Source organism: Pipra filicauda, unplaced genomic scaffold, assembly GCF_003945595.2.
Source record: "Pipra filicauda isolate LSUMZ 115617 unplaced genomic scaffold, ASM394559v2 scaffold133_size2016399_pilon, whole genome shotgun sequence".
In the NCBI taxonomy this organism is placed as follows: Eukaryota; Metazoa; Chordata; class Aves; order Passeriformes; family Pipridae; genus Pipra; species Pipra filicauda.
Genome location: NW_024103807.1, coordinates 425,859 through 447,797, shown reverse-complemented (window position 1 = coordinate 447,797; position 21,939 = coordinate 425,859). Strand labels below are relative to the sequence as shown.

The 21,939-nt window shown below is 42.6% G+C and overlaps 1 protein-coding gene across 2 annotated transcripts; it reads left to right on the top strand.

The window, feature by feature from the left end:
- The first annotated feature begins 387 nt into the window (after positions 1 to 387).
- Positions 388 to 21,357, top strand: SYT13 (synaptotagmin 13). Of its 2 annotated transcripts, none has more exons than XM_027719598.2 (6): positions 388 to 923; positions 6,015 to 6,237; positions 8,128 to 8,262; positions 9,865 to 10,178; positions 14,192 to 14,321; positions 15,097 to 21,357. In XM_027719598.2, the coding sequence occupies exons 1-6, from the start codon at positions 741 to 743 to the stop codon at positions 15,399 to 15,401; spliced, it is 1,290 nt and encodes a 429-aa protein (XP_027575399.2). In that variant the 5' UTR covers positions 388 to 740; the 3' UTR covers positions 15,402 to 21,357. The 2 variants fall into 2 exon arrangements, with proteins under 2 accessions (XP_027575399.2, XP_027575397.2); XM_027719596.2 differs by having other exon boundaries at positions 8,122 to 8,262.
- Positions 21,358 to 21,939: the final 582 nt, after the last annotated feature.

Here is a 21,939-nt window from a genome sequence, read left to right as displayed (position 1 = left end):
GGTACTGGTCTGCATTGATCCTACAGAAAGCAGCCCCAAAAGGATCAGAGCCTGTGCTTTAATGGGAAGGTGGTGAGGCATGAGACAGTGCTTAATTCTTGCTGTGTTTGTTCTCCCAGCCTCTGAAGAATGAGAAAGTTTTGCCTGACTTTCACACAGGCTTTACTCTGACTATAGAGTATCATGCAATGTTATCATAACACAGCTTCTCAGGCCAGCAGCTTTTGGCAGTCATTATCTTTGCCTTAAAACAGAAAAATTCAATCTCTTGAGCATATCAGCAAGCCAGGCCTGAGAAATATTGCTAGTGAGCTGATCAAACATTTGGATGCACTTTCTGTGAGTTAGCTAGCAAGGCCAGCCCCTTCTGCTGACGTCTTTCCTCTCTATCACACATCAGACTTTTCCCAGTGGAGCTGGAGAACAGGCTTCAATGAAAACTGCCTGTTTGCAGTTACATGGAGATTGCAGGCACTACAATCACTATTTCCTTAACGTGACTTGGAGCAGAACCTCCATCATCAGGATAGAAAGGTAGCCTTGTTGCCTAGCAAAGGTAGGATGATTTATCTGTGTCTCTAGATTGGTCCCTTTTCTTTTCTGCACAACAGAATTGCTTTCAGACTTCCAAGCAGAATGAAGCCAGGCTAAAAATCGGAGTGGATGCGGGAGAGCTGCTCTTGCAGGGAGTAGGATAGTCACAGGGTTTCTGCTCTTTCTGTTCTGTGCAACGCAGGACAATGGTTTTGTCTGCTCCAGTTATAGCCCTGGGGGCTACCTTAGGGACTGCAACTAGCATCCTTGCCCTCTGTGGTCTCACCTGCTTCTGCAAATGCAAGCAACCTGGGAAAGGACTCTCAGAAAAGGACCAAGAGGAGGAGACGGAAAATCCTAAGCCCAGCGTGCTTCAACCAGTCCAGCAAGTAAGACACAGTCTCTAATTTACTCTGTTATTTTTCTTAAATGCAGAGGTTGGGAATGCAACTCTTCTCTGTTAGGCTACTCAGCATGTGATTTATGCTGCCTGTTTATCTGCTTACTGTGTTCAGGATGTAACAACATGCTAGTGGGAGGAGGAGTGAGGGAAAAACAGAGATGAGCTGGGTAACACACAGAATTACCGGAGCAGGAGACAGCTGCCTCATTGCCAAAGAGAAAGCTGCTAATGGCAAAAATGGGGGAGAAGGACTGGAAATGGTGTTTAGCTGTCAAGATAGATCACAAGAGAAATAATTTACTGAGAGGAGAAGACTGGACTGTACCAGGTGGTATGCAGCATTGTGAAAAAGAGATGACTCCTGCTGAGATCTCATATAGCAGCTATTTATCTCTATTCAAAATATCTTACAGTTCTTACAGGATAGTTCCCTGTCAACAGCTGATTTCTTGTGAAAACCTTACCTCTTCCTCCTCCCTCTGCCCCTCTAACTGAGGGAATTAATTATGTGAGAAGTTAAAACAAGGCATTGAAATTACAATAAAAAGCAAGTGAGAATCTAGACTGTGATGACTGGACAATCTCATCACATTGTGAATTTCTTTTTCACTTACTGTAAGAGCAATGTGGAGTATGAAACATGTCAGGCATCCCTGTGTGCTCTTTTATTCTTGTTAGAATCCAAATGCTCTGATTTACTCCTGAGCTCAGTGCAAGAGAGAACAAGGGAAATTATAGGACACTTCTAATATACTTATTGATGGGAATCTCTTCTTCAAATGGAAATGTTAGATGATTTCCTTGGTTGACTATGGTCTTTAGCATGAGCTACGGTCAGTCCCTGAAAGTATTACCTATTGGCTGTTGCTCCTGATATCTGTATTTGCCTGCATCTTTTCACTTTCACTTAGCCATTTAACCAAGTGTTATGCCACATAGCCAATTCCAAAGGCCAGTGATCCATTGTATAAGTCTTTGTTTGTCCTTCAATTATTTGAGCTGCCTACTATTTTTGTATTCTTAAAGTGTGTAGCAGGAGTCCTAATTGAACTTCTCTGTAATGTTTGTAATTAAATATTCAGTCTCTATTTGGCTTCCAATCTTAGGCTTTTAGTAGAAAAGAAACCGGGCATCTTTGTGCTCCTGTTACAGTTTATTCTGAGGAAAGATGACCAAATCTACAAACTGTATTGTAAGAACTGGTGCAGATATAAAGAATGGCATTACCAGAACTTGTGATTGCTGGAGAGGGAAAGGGAAGTGAGGAAAGAAGGCTCTGTTGACCATGGATTAACATCCGTGTGGAGTTTAGGACTTCTCAAGAGATTGCTGCTAATTCTGAGCCTTCATCCATGATCATGGTGAATAACTCCTAGTACCAGTTTGCATTTTCTTAGGATGAATTTCTTCTGTTTGATAGCTTAGTCATGTCCTTTTCAGGCTCCTTTCTTGTCTTTTCTACCCTATACAGGGGATTTGCCAATGTCTGTATATAAGAATGTACAATGATGCTGAGATTTTCCAAGTTTACTGTTAACATGAATGAGAAATGTGTAACTTTGACAGTCACATCACTTTGTACAGCAGTTTTTATAGCTGTTCTCTGGAGCAACGCTATCCACAGATAACTTTACCATGAGGCTCTTTCTACAAGAGACTTTTTGTTGTTGTAATCTAGCTCAGAAACATCTCAGATCTTTATTTTAATTCCATCCTTGGACTGCACTTCTTTTCTTTTATACGCCTTTCGGGAAACATCTTGTGAAAGTGTTAATCCACCCTGGACCTTGTCCACTGGCAAGTTATCCTGTTTACATGACTGAAATAAGCATTGTCTCCATATTGTCCAATTAAGCCTCAAGTACCCAACAGCTATTCAGTCATGGTCCTTACAATATTTTTACATTCATCAAGTTTTGCCATGACTTACTCCAGTATTTGACCAACAAGGGTTCAAATTATTCAACCTGCCCTCAATGTATCACTACTACCTGAGTGATTGCATTCTTTTAGCATTGTAGACTTTTTAATTTGAAGTATTATTTCTAATGTTACTGGCTTTGGAGTTTTTTAAAGAAATCTGGACAAATTATAGCATCCAAGTGAACATTCTGTCACAGAAAGCGCAAAATGTTCTTAGTTTGCATATTCTGTATGTTTAGCAATTCTTTCCAATTAAAACAGTTTTCTTGCCAGGAACATGTATTTCCCTATGCTGTCACTGATTCAGAATCAGTCTATATACCTCCAAGGAATGAATCTCAATTTGAGTTTGGAGCATATGAAATTTTATCATCTCTGTCTATGTTGATAAATTGTTCTGTTGAGACTTTTTTCTGACTACATTAGTACACAGTATGTCCTAGTCAGTGTTTGACATACTTAATTATTGAAGCCTGTCAGGGCAACTGATTCAGATAAACAGAGATGACAAAAGAAAGATGAAGCAAGTCTGCATTTTATTCACTTGGCATGTCTCCCATGACAGCGATGCTTGTATTTGCTATAGACAGAGGCTCCCTGTGGACATGCCCTGCATATGTGAGGAGGAAGAGTTCAAACACAAAGATACATCTACAGAACAATGAAAAACTGCTGTAAATATGCAAAGTCTCAGCAAAGCCTGCAGAATGAAGATTCCTAAACACATGCAGCAATGGCAACAATATCTGGTGCTTTGTTTGAGTGACACTGGCCAGGGACGCTGAAGGGTCAGTTGCAGCCTCCTTGCTACTTTTGGTGTATTTGCTTTCATGCATTGTTACAAAACTGTCTGAACTGTCCTGTTCATCTTTTTATTTAAGACACTGCTGCTGATTTGCAAAGAAAACTTCCATAGGGCACTGCTGTGTAACTGGATTAGCAGAGAGCACTTGGGAAAAGAGCTGGCAGCAAAATAATAAACAGAGGCAGATGCAGTTGGAAGAGAGGGTGGGCTAGTCCCACTGTGCTTGCATATGTCTCTCATCTCTAGTTCTGCAGAGCAGACAGACAAGAGGAATATTTAGACCCAGTGGAGCTCTTAGTTGCTGTGTGCTGATGGATTTCCTGACTAAAGCCTGCCTGACTTTCAGCAAGAGAAGATTGTACTAGCAATACCTCAAACTTGTATGGTGTTTTCATCCCAAAGGATCTCAAAGTGCTTCATGTGCTAGCAGCACAGAGCAATGCAGGCATGGGGCTCTGGTGTGATGGCCAGTGCCTAGCAGGACAGCAGCCTTATGCAGCAGCTTCAGGATAGAGAACAGCAGAGACTGACCACCATGTCAGGCCCTGTATGTGTGCTAGATATAATGCCTCTGCACAACAAAAGCATCCTGTTTTTCAAGCTGTTATCCAGTGATTCCTCACATATTTTGCTTGGTTGGTTTGCTTTAATTTTAGAAGAATGGAAAACTGCATTTAAGGTTTGGATGAGTAACTTCACATATCCTAGAGGATTGATGAGGCTCACATCTCTGAAAGAGAGATCTCACTTACAGGCCCACACCATATGACTTACGTAATATCTAAACTCAGCTGAACACTAGGTGAGGATGGCACACAGTGACATCTTTTTTTTTTAACCTGCTTCTCATTCAGACCCCTTAAAATTAGACAAGATAAAATGCTATATTACACGGTAAACTTCCTAAACACTGATGTACTGGCTGCCTTGAGAAGATGGAATCACTGATCTAATTAATTCTCTACCACTGCCAAGTGTATGTAACCATGGTACTATGATCTCTATAAGCAGAATATGACTAGTCAACATCCAAGACTGCTCTCTTTCTTCAGACTCTGTTTCTTGAGAAATAGGTATGCTTCCTCTGGGCATACAAGCTGGGACCTTGAAGTCCCAACACAGACAAGTGCTTCGGGCATCATCTACATTCATTATTAATAGGAAACAATAAGACTAATTAAAAACTTTAATTACAATTATGAACCTTTTCTGTCTCATTCTCAATCTTGACACAAAATAGGTTGGCAGGCAGCAAGGTTGGAGATAATCCCACTGCACAATAATCAATCAAAATGGCTCTTTTACTTCTGCTTTTTGTCTCTCATGTTTTGGAAACATTAATAAAATCTGTTGTGAGGATTGGGGTCATTTGCTAGTCAGCTTTTGTTCTTCCCCATTGACGAATCCAAACATAAATGAATTAGGAATTATTTCAGTTGTAAGCAGACTGGATTCTTTCTTGGGACACAAGGAAAAGAGGACTGTTCTATTCCACTAAAATATTTTTCTTTGTTTAGGGAGAACAATAATGCCTTTGTGCCAACCTTTGCTTGGACTCCCTGAGCATTGCACTGTCTTTCAGGTTCTTCTGCTCATCCCATGTTCATGATTCAGCAGGGAATTGAAGTGTTAAGAACAAACTCAGGCATAAATCCAAATTTCAATCCTGGTGTAATAAAGAGGAAATGTGTGTCTGAGGGTCAGTTGGAGCTCTGGTCTAGAAAGCCAGGGGATAGTCCAAAAGGCTGAGATGACCATTTAATCAACTATTCTTGGTATTTCATTGCAGAGCTCATTTGTTCAACCAGTTCTCCTTTTTCTTATTATACCATGGTCGTACTTGATCCAAGTGACTATATGACCTGTCTCCCATTCTAATGCTTACTACATATTCAAAATATTCTAAAAGTTGTGGATGGCTGTAGCCTCTTGCTCTTGGATTTGACTTCAAACATCAAGGTAAAAATTACCATGCATTAATCACAGCGGTTAATTTCTGTGCTAAGAGGAAACACAGACTTATGAAAAGATTAACTGGTACAGAAACAGAGGAAAAATCAAATTATAAGAACTTTTTTTTTTTTTTTTTTTTTTGCAACCAGTAGAGAAATAAATCTGAAAAGACATACATCATGTAGACAAGACATTTACCAAGTAGAAGGGTATCAGCTTTGGCAAGAAAGTCTCTGGACGTACAGTTAGTGGTTTCTACAACCCAAGAAAAAATGATGGTAGGACTGACCAGAGGCACCACTTTTTCTGTCTTTGTCTCAAGTTCATTTAATGCTGTGAGAATTGGAAGAATTAGTCTAATTAGTTCAAAGTAATAAACAAGGTTTTAATTTTCAGTTCAACATCAAGAAAACCGCAGAGCCAGTACAGCCTCGAGCACTCCTGAAGTTTCCCAACATTTATGGCCCCAAACCAGTAGTAACTTCACCTGAAATTGTTAACTACACACAGTACTCTCTGAAGACAACAGAAGAACCAGCTACTGGAAAACATACTGGTTTGGATGAGAGTAGGATGAAGATACAAGTCAATGAAGAGCTGTTTGTTCTCCCTCAAAACGGTAGGAGCTTTTGGTCTTCAGACTAACAATTGCTTTTCTGGGTGTAGATCTTTGATAGTTCTGAACATAATGTGATTTTTCTTAGAGAAATAAATGTGAAAATGAAAATATTAGATGGTTTTCATTCTCCTTTTACGAGTACTGTGAGTTCTGTCTTCAATACATTTGTTTAATAGAAGGTAGTCATGGAGTTCATCAGAACATTCAGATAACAAAGCTGTATTGTGTCTTATTGTAATGTGTTTTTTTTAACTGAACATCTTTTGTGTTGAAGAATCTGGCTCACTGGTAGCAAACAGTCTGTAGAAAAGTGCATTTAGTGTAGTTTTACTGAGAGCAGTTGTCAGAGTATGTGTGAAATATCTGGCAAAAATTGGGCAGAGTATCTCCTCCAGGACAAATGCTAGCTGTCCAGCAACTGTCCTTGTCAGGGACAGTGGGGGTTGAAGCTTCTAATTTTCTCTGCTCCTTTTTTTCCGCTGGTTTGGTGAGATGGTCTTGGCTTTTTGTAATGTGCAGTGAAACTGAAGGCTGACACCTCAAATATTTTTGCCACACAGAATTCCTGTTTCCCATCCAGCCCAAAGGGTTATACTCCAAAACCTGAAACATAAGATTCCTGGAGCCTGAAAGAAAATGCAATGTTAATTATATACATCTGGCAGCATAGCCAGGTTGCTTCCATACTGATTTTTAACTTCACAGCTATCTTTTAACAGGACAATTGACTCTTCTGGCTATCATGCTAATAAAACCTTCCTGAAGATTTGCCAGAGAGCCAATGCCATCTGTCATGATTTTTATTGAATACTCTTTTTGGGGTTTTTTTAATTGCTTGAGATTATATTTTTGCCATTCTGGAAGGATGATTGCTACATTCAACCCCCCATCCTGAGACTTACGAGTATGGAAAAGAAAGTGCCATGGGAAGCAGCTGCATTGGAGGAAGAGACTGTCTGAGGCACATCCTTAGGTGTCAGGAAGAAGATTATAGGGTGAGAGAATGAAGAATGATGGCTGCTTTTAGGCTAAGGCTTTATGTAAGTGTGTTGGTGTAAGAGCCTCTCTGCACTGCTAATGGTACAAGCAAGTTTCCTTCCTGCTGTGCCTGATTTCGTAGCTCAAGTGATGCTAAAATTAAGCAAGAATTGTTGCATTCTCCTTTTGATGCCACAATGAACTGGTCTAAACTGTGTCTCAGATTTTCAGAAGGAAATGTGCTGGTCTCAGTATTGTTTTCCATGTGAATCAGAACTGACCTGTCAGACTACAGCTTTTGATGACAAAAATCTCTGGCTTTTCTTTTAGTCTTGCAACTTGCTTTATTTCAATATGAAATACATGCTCAGCTCCAAAATCACACATGAAAAACTGTCTCCTGGATTCCCAAGTTCATTGTCTTCAACTTGATCAGGTGCTATGGAATTAGATGTCTTTTGCGTGACAAAGACTTTGTTAAAATCTAAAAAAACTTTTAGAGAGGCCTGACCTAATGCAGAATTACATAGCAGCTCAAAAGCAGACTCACATTCTCATTACAGAGAATATAAGATTCAATTAAACAATGCAAGTTAAAACAACATTAAACAATATAACAAGTAATGGGTGTCATTTAGACACCTTGGCCTAAGAAAAAGGTAAAAGAACCATGATAAAGCACAATGTGGTAGACTGCAAAAGTCTTGTCCAGGTGCTGTAGAAAGAGCTGAAAGTGTGAGTAAACAGAGCAAAAATGAGATATGATGATGGAGGAAGAAGGAAAATAAATTATATTCCTGCATAAAAGGTGCAGGATAGTAAGACTTTTAGAAAAGCTGAGTCAAGACAAGGTGGATTAGTTCTCTTGGGAAGGTGAAGACCTGCTTGCTAAAGGGGTTATTTCAGTTCCAGGTGTGGTAAAGGATGTGTGTGTCACAGAGCACTTGAACCCTGAGAGGGCAGCCAGCTGTAACCAGGCCCCTGAGCTGCACTACTCCCTTGCGTATGATCAACAAAGAGCCGAGCTGCGTGTAGCACTTCTGGAAGGTAAGGGGCAGAGACCTTCTGATCCGAAGGTACAAGACACCTATTGATTACATTTATAGAAAGTTCCCCTCCTACCTTAAAACCAACATGTGTTCTCAGGACCACTGGATGTTTCACTGGTTCTGGGCTTGTGGAACAGAAGTATCTGGCAATGTCACTGCTCGAAGCAAGAGTACAGGGCATGGCTTGGGAACAATTGTTTGCACAGCTCAAAAGCAGAATTCAGGAACCATGATGGGTTCCTCAAATCCCAGACATGGTACAAAGCAACCTCTTCTTTTTATATTTTCCTTTGGGGGTGGAGGGGAAGGGGGTTACTATCTCCTTCCTCTCTGCCTTTCATTCTTCAACCTGACCCACTTCCTACTGCCTCTTCCTCAAGTCAAATCAAAGGCTGAGCTGGAGATACCAGACTTATTTTGAGAAAGAACCCTCTGGCTGTGCTTGGCCAGGCAGCCAGGTTCTGTGTCACACTCTGAAGTGGGAACTGACAACTGTAACAGCTTCTCCACTCAGGGCTGGAGCATCATCAGTTCCTCTGGGAAAGTAAAATAAGCTGACTGAATAATTCATGCACAGTGCAGATCTCTGTGGAAACCTAATCAAATCACACCTTCTGAAGTGAGAACTGAAAAGGTGCTGAATGGCAGCCACTGCTGTGGGCCTGATGCCAACAGCAAGCACACAGTTCCCCTCCAGCATGGACACCCACGCCTGCTGGCTGCCACCCTGGCACTCCTGTGTGCATGCTCCTCCCTGGATACCCTACTGCCACCAGGGAAGGGGCAGGGTCTGCTCCCTAGTTCTGTTCCCCTGAGAAGCCAGGAGAGCCCTTTGACCTATGCCCTGTGGTCCTGCCAACTCAGGAGCAGCTGTCCTTGGATTGGCTGCAGCAAGGACAGCAGTTTTGTCCATAAAGTCATGATGCTCCACAACCCCTTGGAGAAAGGTGTGGTCCTCTAGCTGTGGAGAAGATAGTGCAATTCTGCTAATGCAACTGAAGAGTGTGAAATGCCATTCTCACTCTAGGCTTTTCAACATAAAAGCAATATAAAATTAGGGATGAGCGTCTCTTGACACAGATCTTTTGGGCTGTGGGATGGCTTCAGACGGATTCATTTACCAGTGGTTGAACGAGCTGACTTATCCCCCCACTGGCCTGCAGGGATGGATGTGTGCCAAGGGGGAGGTCTATCCCATTTCTGATGTCTGTGACTGATCTTCCTGCTTTTAAAGTCTTTGTAAGAAGCTCTTTTTGTGTGCCAAGGTAAAAGTAAATGAGAGCTGCCAATCTCTGTGCCATGCTGTCTTATCTCATTGCTGTTCTGCATCTTTCAACAGACCATGTTCCCTTGAACTCAGCTGTTACTCTCCCAAACACTAGCAGCATCCTTCTGCAGTGGCAGAAGGACAGGGACATTTTGTAGCATGAGGAAAACACCACAGCATGACCCCACAGCTTAGTCTGCCCCATGCAAGCAGGAACAGGGATCAATGTCTATGTAGCTGTTTTATTTTATGGCTCTCATAAAATAAGCAATTTAGCCACAGATATTTCAGGGCTGTCTTTTGTGAGAGGTCCTTATTATCAATCTTTTCTAGCTATGCATGGCAGAATGACTGTGGACCAAGATGCTGGCTGCCATTGCTACATACTGGGCACATTGGTGAGCAAGTCTGGTATTGCTGAGGCTCAGACAGAGCTGAAGAAGAAGGTACTTCACACTCTTTGGGAGGAGGTCCTGAGATTTCCATTAACTGAGGAGGAGATGCCAGAAGGGACACTGACTCTCACGCTGAGAAACTGCGACAAGTTCTCCAGACACAGCATTGTGGGGGAACTCAAACTGAACCTTGCTGAGATGGAGGAATCCTTTGGGAAGGCCCAGTGGGAAAGGCTAAAGAGTCCAGAGAAGGTATGGACTCAGTCTGTGTTGGTAGTCCAGAAACCCTAATGATTAATAGTTTGGACAAGAGAAGCCCTTTTGCTAGATGGCTCCATATGGGTGGGTGGCTTTATTTGTTTGGAGCAGATTTAGAGGGGTGATGTGGGACTGCAGAGGTCACTCAACAGTGCTCTGTGATCATCTGTAGATAACCATTTCGGAAGCAGAGGCCCATCAACCCAGTCCTTCCATCTACCGCTCCCAGCAGTTAACATGTGTCACAGCTCCCTCAGTTCCTCCTCAACACCGTGACAATCTGACACTGACATCTGTAATTCCGAAGATATGTCTAGAAAAAGGTGTGTGAGTTTCTGAGAATTTGTGATACAGGACCACAGTGGCAAGAGCTGAAATACCAGAGAGTGCCTACAGAGCCCGATGGAGGGACTCTGCAAAGCAGTGTATTGGTAGGGCGTACGGTGGCATTCCAGGGAGCCTTAAGCTAGGAGTCAAATAGATTGTTGGGACCAAAATGTTGGACTGAAGACCATTTATTCTTACTAGGATCAATCCACAACAATCATTCATTGCATTGTGTTGGGTTTCTTAAACATCAAAACCTTCCTTTCCTTCCTTATCCACATCTTCCCAGCAGCATAAACAGGGAAAATGGAAGGAAGTATTCCAACAGTACTTGAAGTAGGTAAAGGGGATGCTTCATGAGCACCAACTTTTTGCACATTTCCTCAGAAGTCTTTCCCCTGCCATGGACTGGGCTATTCTTCTAGCAGCAGCAAGACCCTTAACATGGCAGCAGGGTGCTGCTATTGCTGCTACTGGTACATCACAACAAATAGGTACCTGTTGTACTCTGGTGTGGTATGAGGTGAGCAATGCAAAACAACACCAACACTGTCGCTAAGCATCATGAAATAAATTATTATCTGTCACCATCAGGGGTGAGGGCTCTCCACTGAGTTGGCCACAGAGTACAGAGTTAGCATTTCTGATTTCCAATAATGCTGATTTATCTGATCACCAGTTGAATACTAACAGGACTGTCCACCCTAAAAAAACATCTGGCAGAGACAGAGGCAGCAGAAACAAATGTGTGGTCTAAATTAGTTTAATAAACTTCAAGCACAAGGCTGAATATTTGTCCAATATCTGTAACCCTCCCCTTGATCTCCATACTGAAGCATCTGCTTTTTCAGCAATACCCAAGACCCTGTTCACAGCAATGGTCAGTTGCCACTCCAGTGCGCGTGAAGGAGTCCTGACATACTGGGAATTCTGCCTTGGTCCAGCTTCACAACTACACATAGGAACAGGGCAGCATTCATTTCTTCTCCAGGCTGACAGCACAAGGTTAGCACCAACAGTACTGCTGAACAGTGCCCCAGTTTGAGCTGAGGATGTGAAGTGAAAGCTGAATTTGCGTCATCTGGGACCTGAGAGAGCCAACCATTGCACAGATAGCTTCTGTATACAGATCCTGAATCATTCATTGAGAACCAGAGGGAGGGAGTGAGGAAGAGCTGTTCAAAAAAAGAGGAGCTATTTTTGACAGCATTCATCCAGGAACAAAGTTACTGAGCTTCATTACCTTGAAATGCCAGGAAGGGCAGAAATTTCATTTGTACCTTTCCCAGTAATTCCTCCACACCCAAGGGAAGGAGCTCAGAGTGGAGCTTACAGCCAACCAGGTAATGCAATTATCATTCAGGAATTCATGGAGTCCTGTGAGCAATGCAAAGCATAGATGCTGTAGACTGATAACCTTATCTTGTCTTCCTTCCCTCCCACTGCTTTGCTAATGATTGTGATGATAGTGGGTCCTTGCATAGCAACTTCCTTCGATTCCATGGTGCCCTGCACGTAATTCACTGATGACCCCTTGATGCTTTTTATCTTTACTGCATAGAAAGGAAGACTGAAACTCTGATGGTTGTATGAATTGGAAAGATTGCAGCACAAAATGCAGGTTATGGATTTAATAGAAAAACGGAAACAAAAGAAAACAAAACCCAGAAAGGGGAAAGAAAATTACCTTCAAGCAAAGTTCCGGCAGAGACCAATCATTGCAGGTTTTGGTTTCATGTGGATACAGGCTGGTCAAAAACTTGATCAGGATACTAGGAGTTAGAAAGTCATAAGCACAAGATGTGATCTGTGTACAATGTGTGCATTTTGTGGGTGTGCATACACGCATGCATACGTGCACATCTACAGAGCCCTACCCCCTCCCAGTCTCCACTGTATCTATCTGTGCCTGGAGCTATAGGAACCAAACTCTAGCCAAGAGCTATAGAATGGGACCTGGGTGAGATGTAGTGAGGACAAATACACAAAAGCAGCTTATGACTTGCTTAAACTCTGGGTTTTTATTGAGGTGGCGTTTGGGTTTGTCCCTCTGTGTATGAACACCTATTATTTTGTAGTGAACATACAGGCATCTGAATCTCTCCCTGGTTTTATGCATGGTTTTATTTAAGGGCTGCATCAATTTAAGACAGGATTTATGTAAGAGAAATGCATATGAGCCCTTCATTGCTACCTGAGTGCATGAAAAAAAGATTTATTTGGGCTGACTTAGGGTTGAATTTCAAGTTTCCTTGCTAATGGCCTCCCACCTGATTTTGCAGGACAAATTAGTCATTCAAACCAGACAGCGATGACAGCCACGTTTTCTGGAGAGTCAATCAGCTCACAGGGAGCATACAGGGGCCTGTCCTTGCCTGTTTCGAGTATCGGTCTGAAAACTTAATTTGAAATATTTATGGCTCACTTAGTAGCAAGAGTGTAGAGCACAGAAATGGCCTAGAGAAGGACTGTCTGTCCTAGAGGATATAGAGCATGCTAAGGAGTCCAAAGGGAGTCCATTGAATTGACATTGGCTTTCTGTGACTGTTCTGGGTCATTAACCTCACATTAAACCAAGATTTCTGTCACAAGCTCCTACTCACTGAGAAAATAACTACTCCACTTTCATCCTTTGCCATGGGCTGTCAGGTCTGCACACAACCGCATGGGATTTTTCTCCTTCCCTGCTGGCTCCTGAGGAAGAAGCTGCACTGCTCTCCCAGAGGAGAGTGGTGGTGGTGTGGCTGCCTCTAGGCTTCTGCCTCCGGGGCTGCTTGTACAGGTCAAGTGGGAGGGAAGGGCAAAAAGATCAGAGGTTAAGAGGACAATAAAGAAAGGGAAAAGAGAAAGAGAAAAAGAAAAAAAAAAAGAAAAAAGAAAAAAAGAAAAAGAAAAAAGAAAAAAGAAAAAGAAAAAAGAAAAAAAAAAAAAAAAAAAAGAAAAAGAAAAAGAAAAAAAGGAAAAGGAAAAGAAAAAAGGAAAAGGAAAAGAAAGTCTCCTGCAGGGGCAGGAGGGAGAGCTGCTCAGAGTCCTGAGAGAAGGCAGGTGGGAAGCAAGAGTACACTACTGTGCCAAGCTCACGGAGGATTTTGTCTTGGCTGGGTTTTTTCCCATACCAACTAGGGTGTCAGAGAAGGTGTAGCTCCAGCTCCTGGTCTGACTCAGTCCTGGGCATCACCTGTGCTTTCCCAGGGAGCCCTACACTTCTGCTGGGCAGCATGGGCTGGGGGCTGTGTCCATCAGAGCCTCCTGAGAAATGAAGCAGCTCAAGCAAAAGGTGAATTATAAAAAGCAGTAATGGAAGTAGTGGACATAAATACAGGGCAGCTAGGTGGTTTCTCAAAATAGAAGTAGCTGACTACTTGCATTGTATTCCAGACCCAAATCTTCTTCTGACTAAATATTCCACTAAAAGTCAATGTTAGGAAGCAGTTACTTTCCAGCAACATAAGAATTCAGTAACTCACATGACTGGGGCCTTATGAGTGGAGGAGCCTTTCAGGCATGTTTGGATGGTTTATTCTCATCCAGTGTAACTGGAAAGATCTCCTGTACAAAGACAGAGAGACAACTTGGTTGGTTCATGGCCTTCCACCCATCAGTCTTGTACTACTTAGTTTTCCTAATGTTATGGCCAAGACTGTATAAAAAATTAACCCTTTCTATGTCTCCATTTCCAGGAGCCATCCATGGGCCACGGGGAGGTTCTGCTCTCTATTAGCTACCTGCCAGCAGCTAACCGCCTTCTGGTGGTGATCATTAAGGCTAAAAATCTCCATTCCAAGCAGCTGAAAGATCTACTTGGCAGTGGTGAGTGTAATAGCAAGGAAATAGACTGTTGCTTCTGCTATTACGTAAATCTAGAAAGAAAGTGGGAAGGGTGATGTTCAGCAGAAAAAAAAAAAGTTTGGCTTAGAAAGCCAAAGAGATTTGAATAATTTCTAAAAAATGAAAACCAACTATTCCCAAGATCAATATTTCTTATGTGCTTTCTCTCAGACTGATGTCACCAGTGTCAATTCTCTTGCATTTTTGGGTGTAGTTTTGGGCACCACAAAATAAAAAGATCATTAAGCTCCTGGAGACCATTCAAAGGAGGGCCACAAGGATGGTGAAGGATATGGAGGGGAGGCCTTACGAGGAGCAGCTGAGGTCATTTGGTTTGTTCAGCCTAGAGGAGATGAGACTGAGGAGAGACTTCATTGCAGTCTACAATTTCCTTGTGAGGGGAAGAGGAGGGGCAGGTACTGATCTCTGCTGCGGTGACTAGTGACAGGACTTGAGGAAACAGCACAAAGCTGAGTCAGGGGAAGTTTAGGTTGGATATCAGGAAAAAGTTTTTTACTCAGAGGGAGGTTGAGCACTGGAACAGGCTCCCCAGGGAAGCGGTCACAGCACCAAGCCTGTCTGAGTTCAAGAAGCTTTTGGACAATGCTTTCAGGCACATGGTGTGATTCGTGGGGTGTCCTGCGTAGGGGCAGGAGTTGGACTTGATGGATCCCTTCCAACTCAGCATATTCTAGTCTAGTGTAATCTATTTGTTGCATGCTCATTAATTTGGTGTCTCTTTCAACTTCCTATACAGATGTTTCTGTCAAGGTGACACTGAGGCATCAGTCCTTGAAGCTGAAGAAGAAGCAGACCAAACGTGCAAAACACAAGATCAACCCAGTGTGGAATGAGATGATCATGTTTGAGGTGCCTCATGAGCTCCTGCGTGCCTCCAGTGTAGAGCTGGAAATGCTGAGCCAGGATGGCGCTGGCCAGAGCCATGTGCTTGGCAAGTGCAGTCTGGGCTTACATGTCACAGGTACAGAGAGGAACCACTGGGAAGAGATGCTGAGGAACCCCAGGAGACAGATAGCCATGTGGCACCAGCTCCACATGTAGGCTCATCACGATTACTGACAAGATTTACACCAGGCCTCCAAGCCTGGGGGAATAAGTTGCATTCCACCTTCCATCTTCCCCTCCTCAAAGTTTCTCAGCACAGGACTCTCATTACATCACCCTTCTCTGATTTTCCTGCCCATCCTGGCCAGAGAAACTGTCTGAAAAAGGTATTTAAAGGATAATCTCTCACCTAATTAAGTGGTTGTCTCAAACAAGAGGTTTGGCTGCCTGGATGATTTGAATGAATTTTATTAGCCTGCCCACTGTCATTTCAGTGAGGTCCCTGTTTCTGTAGCAGAGCAGAGGGGAGCAAAGTTACCATGGAACTGTAAGCCACTCATTGGTATCTGGCACTGTCCCCAGGTCCCTTGATGAGTGCTGGCTCCATAATCACACACAACTGTTGTACCAGTCACTGCTTCTCGTAATACCTTACAAGACTGAGAGAAATGAAGATCACAGAACTAACTGTCATGGCAGACACAAAGTATCAGTATGAGAGTGAAGCCAAGGTGCAGTAAAGGGATACCTAGAAAAAGATACAGAACTAAGGGAGAGAACAGAGGAAGAGGAAAGGGTGAGACAGTCAACACCATCATCCTGTGCAGCCTTTGAAGCAAACACTGCCAAACAAGAAGTCAAACACCTTACTTTACTTTTGTTTCCTGGAGAGTTCAATACCTTGTATTTAGGATTCATGAAAACTGCTGAAAATATGAGTGTTTCAGGACCCTTTAGCAGAATGCCTATATCCTTTTATCTTTCTATGGTGTCACCCAGGAAGACCCTAAACACAGACAAAAAGTTATTGTCAACGTTACCTCCAAAAACTTGGACCAAATCTTTCTGTTTACTGCCATCTTTCCTGTTTGTTTTTTTTTCTGAGCTAGAAAGTTTCAAATACTCTAAATATATTTCATGCAACATCTAAAACTAGGCAAAAGAAGTGGGATCATTTCATACCTTAGCTGCTGATGGATGGTTTTGGTTTGACAGTTACTATTGCACTCAAATATTCATACCAGCATTACTCGAAGACAACCCTTAAGAACTGCCATGTATTTCATCACTTCCAGACAGAAGGAATTCACTGAACAGACAGACTCTCCAAGGCTTGTTTTTTCTGTGTGCACTTTCAAGATTTGATGTGGCTTAAATGTTACTTTTTACTGTCTTTTTTTGTGTATGTAGATGGACTGAAAGTCTGGCATCAGCAGTGATGACGTCATGACCCCATAAGCACACTGTCTGTCCTACTACTTCAAGGGACTTCCATGGGGACAAGGCACCCAAAAATCTGAAAACAGAACCATATAGTCCACAGTACTAAAAATCTCAGAGAACTTCATACTTGCTGGGTCAGATTGACCCTCCATTTAAATCAAAATACTAAGCTAAGCTTTATTTAGCATCCAGCCCATTTTGATGGTGCAGTCAAATAAGTCTAGCAGATTGTCAAGTGAAGATTGCCATCCTGTTGGCAAAGGGAAAACACCAGAACCAGTGTCTGAAAACTGGCTGATGCACCAGGCACAAAGGGTTATGAACAGGGGAATGACGTTCAGCTGGAAGTCAGTAACTAGTGGTGACGCAGGCTGGTAGTGAGACTGACACTGTTTACCGTCTTCATAAATGAGCTAAACAATGGGGCAGAGCATGCCCTCAGTAAGTTTGTAGATGGCACAAAACTGGGAATATTGGTTGAAAGGTGAGGCAGTTTTGCTGACATTCAGAGGGATGCTGAGAGGCTGGAGAAATGGGCTAACAGGAACCTCCTGAAATTCAACAAGGAGAAGGCAAAGTCCTGTACCTGGGGAAGAAAAACTCCATGCACCAGTGAAGAAGTGAGGGCTGACCACCTGGAAAGCAGCTTTCCAGAAAAGGATCTGGGTGTCCTGGTGGACACCAAGTTGAACGTGAGCCAGCAGTGTGGTCTTGTAGCAAAGAAGGCCAACAGTGTCTTGTGCTGCCTTAGGACAAAAATTGCCAGCAGGTCAAGGGGGGTGACCCTCCCTCTCTATTCAGCTCTGGTGAGGGCACATCTGGAGTGCTGTGTCTAGTTTTGGACTCCCCATTGCAAAACAGATATGGAGTTTCTGGAAAGAGTGTAGCAAATGGCTATGAAGATGTTTAAGGGATTGGAGCATCTTCTATAAGAGGAGAGGCTGAGAGAGCTGGAACTGTTTAGATCAGTCTGTATAGATACCTAATCTAGGAGAGGACAAAAGAAGACAGAGCCAAACTCTTTTCAGTGGTGTCCAGTGACAGGACAAGAGGCACAGGCACAAATTGCAATATAATAAATTCCATTTGAACACATGAAAAAAATTAAAGAAGAAAACCCCATTTCACTGTGAGGATAGTCAGATACTGGAACAAGTTTCCAAGAGAGGTTGTTGGGAGTTCTCATCCTCAGAAACACTCAAAATCTGATGACAAACCTGCTCTAATTTATCTCACTTTGAGCAGGGCTGGGTTTGGACAATATGATCTTCAGAGGCCCTTTGTATCCTCAGTAATGCTGTGACTGTGAAGAGATTGACAATGTTGATGCACACTGAAAACTATTATCTTTATACTACTATTCCCTTTATGGGTGGTGTAGCCAGGAGTTACAGGATCATTTTGGAGATGATAAAACCAGCTTTGACCAAGCAGACAAACAGAAAAGCTAAGTATGCCAATAAATATTATGTCCAATGTTTTAATCTCTGATATTGATCTACTGGCTAGAGGAGACGTAAACAAAAAAGAAAAATGGCTTCTTTTTTTGTTCTATGGGATTTTATTTATTAACAAAAAGCTGTAGGATACTGTGTGTAAACTAGACACAGGGGTCTAGTGGATAGTGAATTCTTAATAGTTGCTGTGATCATGATTTGCTTGTAGATATACCTATAAATTTGGAATAATTATTTCCATTTAAGTGTAAAATTCATTGGAATGTTGGCCTACTCTACATATAGATTCCTGGCAGCACTGTGATTCTTTTGGAGATAATGACAAGAAGGATAACTTCATGGTAGGATGCTATTTGGCTGGTGCTGGAAAGCCTGAAGGCCCAAATATTTGCCTTGCTGCCAAGAGATTCCTCTAGCTCTGCATCCTGCTTATTTTACTGAGACTTTTATAACATCTTGATTGCTGATTGTAAACAACATTATCTGCCTGTATCCTGGTGATTTTGGCACACCCTGTAATAGATAGCAGTCCTATAGCACTTAAAAGCATAGCTCCTCAGAATCTGACTTAGCTGTGACAAAACAATGTCCTCTTTTACAACAAAATCTTAACCACAAATCTGTCTTAGGAGCAAAGTGGTGTCATCAGTGTTAACGAATGGCATTGTTTCCTCCTTTGCTGCAGTGGGATTTAATGGGAAAGAGAGAAAGAGTGAAAATGCATGCATCTTTCCCAGCTGGATCATTCTTGTTGCCTGGCATTTTAGCCTGGAAAGAATATTCTTCGCCGTCAGTGCAGCCTGAACAAAGGCTGCCAGGCGTCCCTGGAAGGAGGCAACCACTCGCCGGGGCTGACAGCAGACATGGACACATAATGGGTGTGAGGAGCTGAGGAATGCTGCGTACGTGTGTTACCGGAGGGGCAGGGATGCCCAGCCCGGCTCTTCTGAACTCTACTAATTGGAGCTGTTTGTCATCACATTCAAGCGTCTGTCCAGGGCTCTGCCCTCATCCCTCTGAACTGCCTGTGTAGCAATACTTGTGTGCCCCTGAGTCTCAGCACCCCAAAGGCCAGAGGTGCTAAACTGCCCTAGCAGACAAACAGTGGGGAGTGGTTTTGGTATATGACCACATCATGAATATAAATGCGAAGTATTTGGAAATGCCATTGTATCAAGCAGCTTCAGCAACACAAGCTGTCCAAGTATCACTGAAGTGCAATAAGGCCAGAGGATGGAGCCAGGCAGCCCTACAGTTTTCAGTTCCTGGAGCTGAAAATACAGGAGGATCATTAAACACCACTACGTATTAAATTAAAGGCTGCTGCTTATAAATTGCATCATAAGAGAAGAGGGGAAAAAAACCAGTTATGGCAATTAATGTTCCTAAGATATATGTGTGACCAAAAGCAGCCATTAGAGTCCCCAGTGGCTAGTCTGTGGTTGGACTGGTTATTATGCCTGCTATAACCATTAACATGAAGAAGCTGGAAGCCAAGAGACTGTAGGGAGGAAGGAAAAAAAAAAAAACAAAGGAAGACACGGGGCAGTCTACTTGGTCAGAATGAATGATACTTTTCACTAAGGGCCAGATTTGTGAGTTTAAGGACAGAGGTCCCTCATCCAGTGACAAAACCCAAACATCATGCCTATTTGTAAAACAGAATGAGAAATGCAGCTCCCCTATTGTATCCAGCTTCCCCTGGGAGAGGTGGTCTCCTGATGTGGCCTCTGTTCAGAGGAGGGGACTGAGAGGCCAGAGGAAATAACCTGTGACTACATTAAGGAGTTCCTTGGTTAAAATATAGATTGTAGCTGTATTTTGCTTTGCCTTGACCTGCCCTCAAAGCTGGATCTTCCCAGGGAAATTATCTAGTTTGATTTTAGGCAATTTCTGCTTGAGTAGAAGGATTAATAAGCACAAGTCATCAATAGTCACCAAAATATCTCTGGGATGTTTTAGACTCATTACTACTCTCAGCACCCTTCTCCAGTTGTAAGGGGAGTGGTTAGAGCTGCTCCCCTGTAAGGGTAACACTTTTCCAGTGCAGAGTTTTCCCCTCAGTTGTTGTCCCAAATATCCTTGCATGGTGATAGGAACCATGTTTGCTTTGCAGAGAGGTAATACATCAGAAAGTAATGGAAAATTCCCTTCAACAGGGCTGGGAAAATTTTCAGGCTCTACTATTCTCCTAGATACTACTGTGCTTTCAACATCTTGTTGAACAGTACCTTGCATTTTGCTAGCATCTCTCATCAGTATTATCTGGAAGTAGTGTTCAAAACCACTAATTTTTTTTTCAGAATGAAGTAGGTTGTAATTTGGGCTCTAGAAATATAGCCCAAGGTTTGACCAAATTTTCCTGAAGTCTAAGATGAGTTGAGTACAATAACTTAATACGAGCTGGAAGCTAAGTGGCTTGGACCATGCTTCTTGTACTCTTTTGAAGGTCAGTTTGAAGTTTGGTTGAATTAAAGGACAGAGCTTTGATAGCATTTTTCATGTGTTTCAGAATTTAACTAGGTATTAAAATGTATTTGGTTCATTTGCTGAAAGATAAATGTGATGAGTAAATAGTAACACTCGACACAATATTTTTTCTTCTGTTTTCAAAATGCACAAGAATAGTAACAAAGTGAAATAGTGATGTGTGGCCTTTCAGCATGAAGAGGCTTTTTTACTTACTTGGTCCTTTAGTGTCCCAGTGTGTTTATTGTACAGAGCCAGATATTGTTTGTCAAGACCATATATTGTTCTCACAATCCAAAGCACAAAACCAGAGCATGATGCTCAGCTATTGTGTCTAATATTACAGCACATCTAAAATACTGCAAGTAAATAATTCCAAGCTGTACCAACACTGTGTCTGCATTGTTTACTCTAGGGTAAGTCCCCTCTGCTTGCAGGTCATGTCAGGGGTACAGAGTGCTGGGATGAGTTAACAGAAGATCCTCTGAAGGGTGTCATCAAGGGATGGGTATATGAGAAGGGGAGCAGTCAGCAATAGAGTCCTATCCTGGGCAAGCATAAGAAATCTATTGGTTTCTTCAGCAAGGTGGCAGGTAAACAAAGCTGTAAAGGCTTTCCAGCAGCTGCAAGGAGGTTAGTGAACAGGATCTGGGAACCAGGTTCCTCCCAGATACTGGCTCTCTGAAACAAAACTAAGAAATTAATTTAGATCCTTTTTTTTTCCCAATCTCAGTACTGGTGGTGTTGTTGATACTCTGTAAACCATGAATCCGTAAGGAGGAATAAATACTTAGCTGACCTAATACCATCACTGGAATTAGCTGGTTCCTAACAAGACACAGAGATCAAAGACTGCACATAAAAGTAAGAGAAAACAGATTTTTGGAGCAGGAGTGGGAAGTATTTACTCCATTGACAGTTTGGGGGCACTCTCTCACCCATCACAGTCAGTGCTAAAGCACAAGGAGAAAAAAACAAAGGCAGTCTGCCGGAGCCCCAGGCTGCTACTGGCTTCGTATAGAGGGGTGCCACCAGCCTGTCAGCTGCACAGCGAGGCTGATGCCACTGAAGAATTTTCTGTAGAGGTGAAGGGAAAGGAGCTCTGGTGTTGTTGCACGAGGAGTTGAACACGAGTGGTGCATTTGCCAGGGACAATCCTTCCCACCTGGGGGATTCATGCAGGGTTACTCAGTAATTCCCAGCCCAGCGTATTGGAAAGCAGCAATAGTTGCCACAGAACCATTCTTCTCTTAACCCTGCTGTTCACTGTCACTTCAGATTTATTAGAAGCTTCCCCCCCCCTCCCCCCGCCCCGGTATTTAAAAATTAAAATGGAACTGTTCCCTAATCCTCTGTCTGCCAGGAGAGAGTGTAACCTAATCCAG

What these genes read in the sequence shown, in the direction of transcription:
- SYT13 (XM_027719596.2), top strand. Translation starts at nt 741, where the DNA reads ATGGTTTTGTCTGCTCCAGTTATAGCCCTGGGGGCTACCTTAGGGACT. An exon ending in TGCTTCAACCAGTCCAGCAA is followed by an intron (nt 924 to 6,014) that starts GTAAGACACAGT and finishes TTTAATTTTCAG; the next exon opens with TTCAACATCAAGAAAACCGC. An exon ending in GTTTGTTCTCCCTCAAAACG is followed by an intron (nt 6,238 to 8,121) that starts GTAGGAGCTTTT and finishes GGGTTATTTCAG; the next exon opens with TTCCAGGTGTGGTAAAGGAT.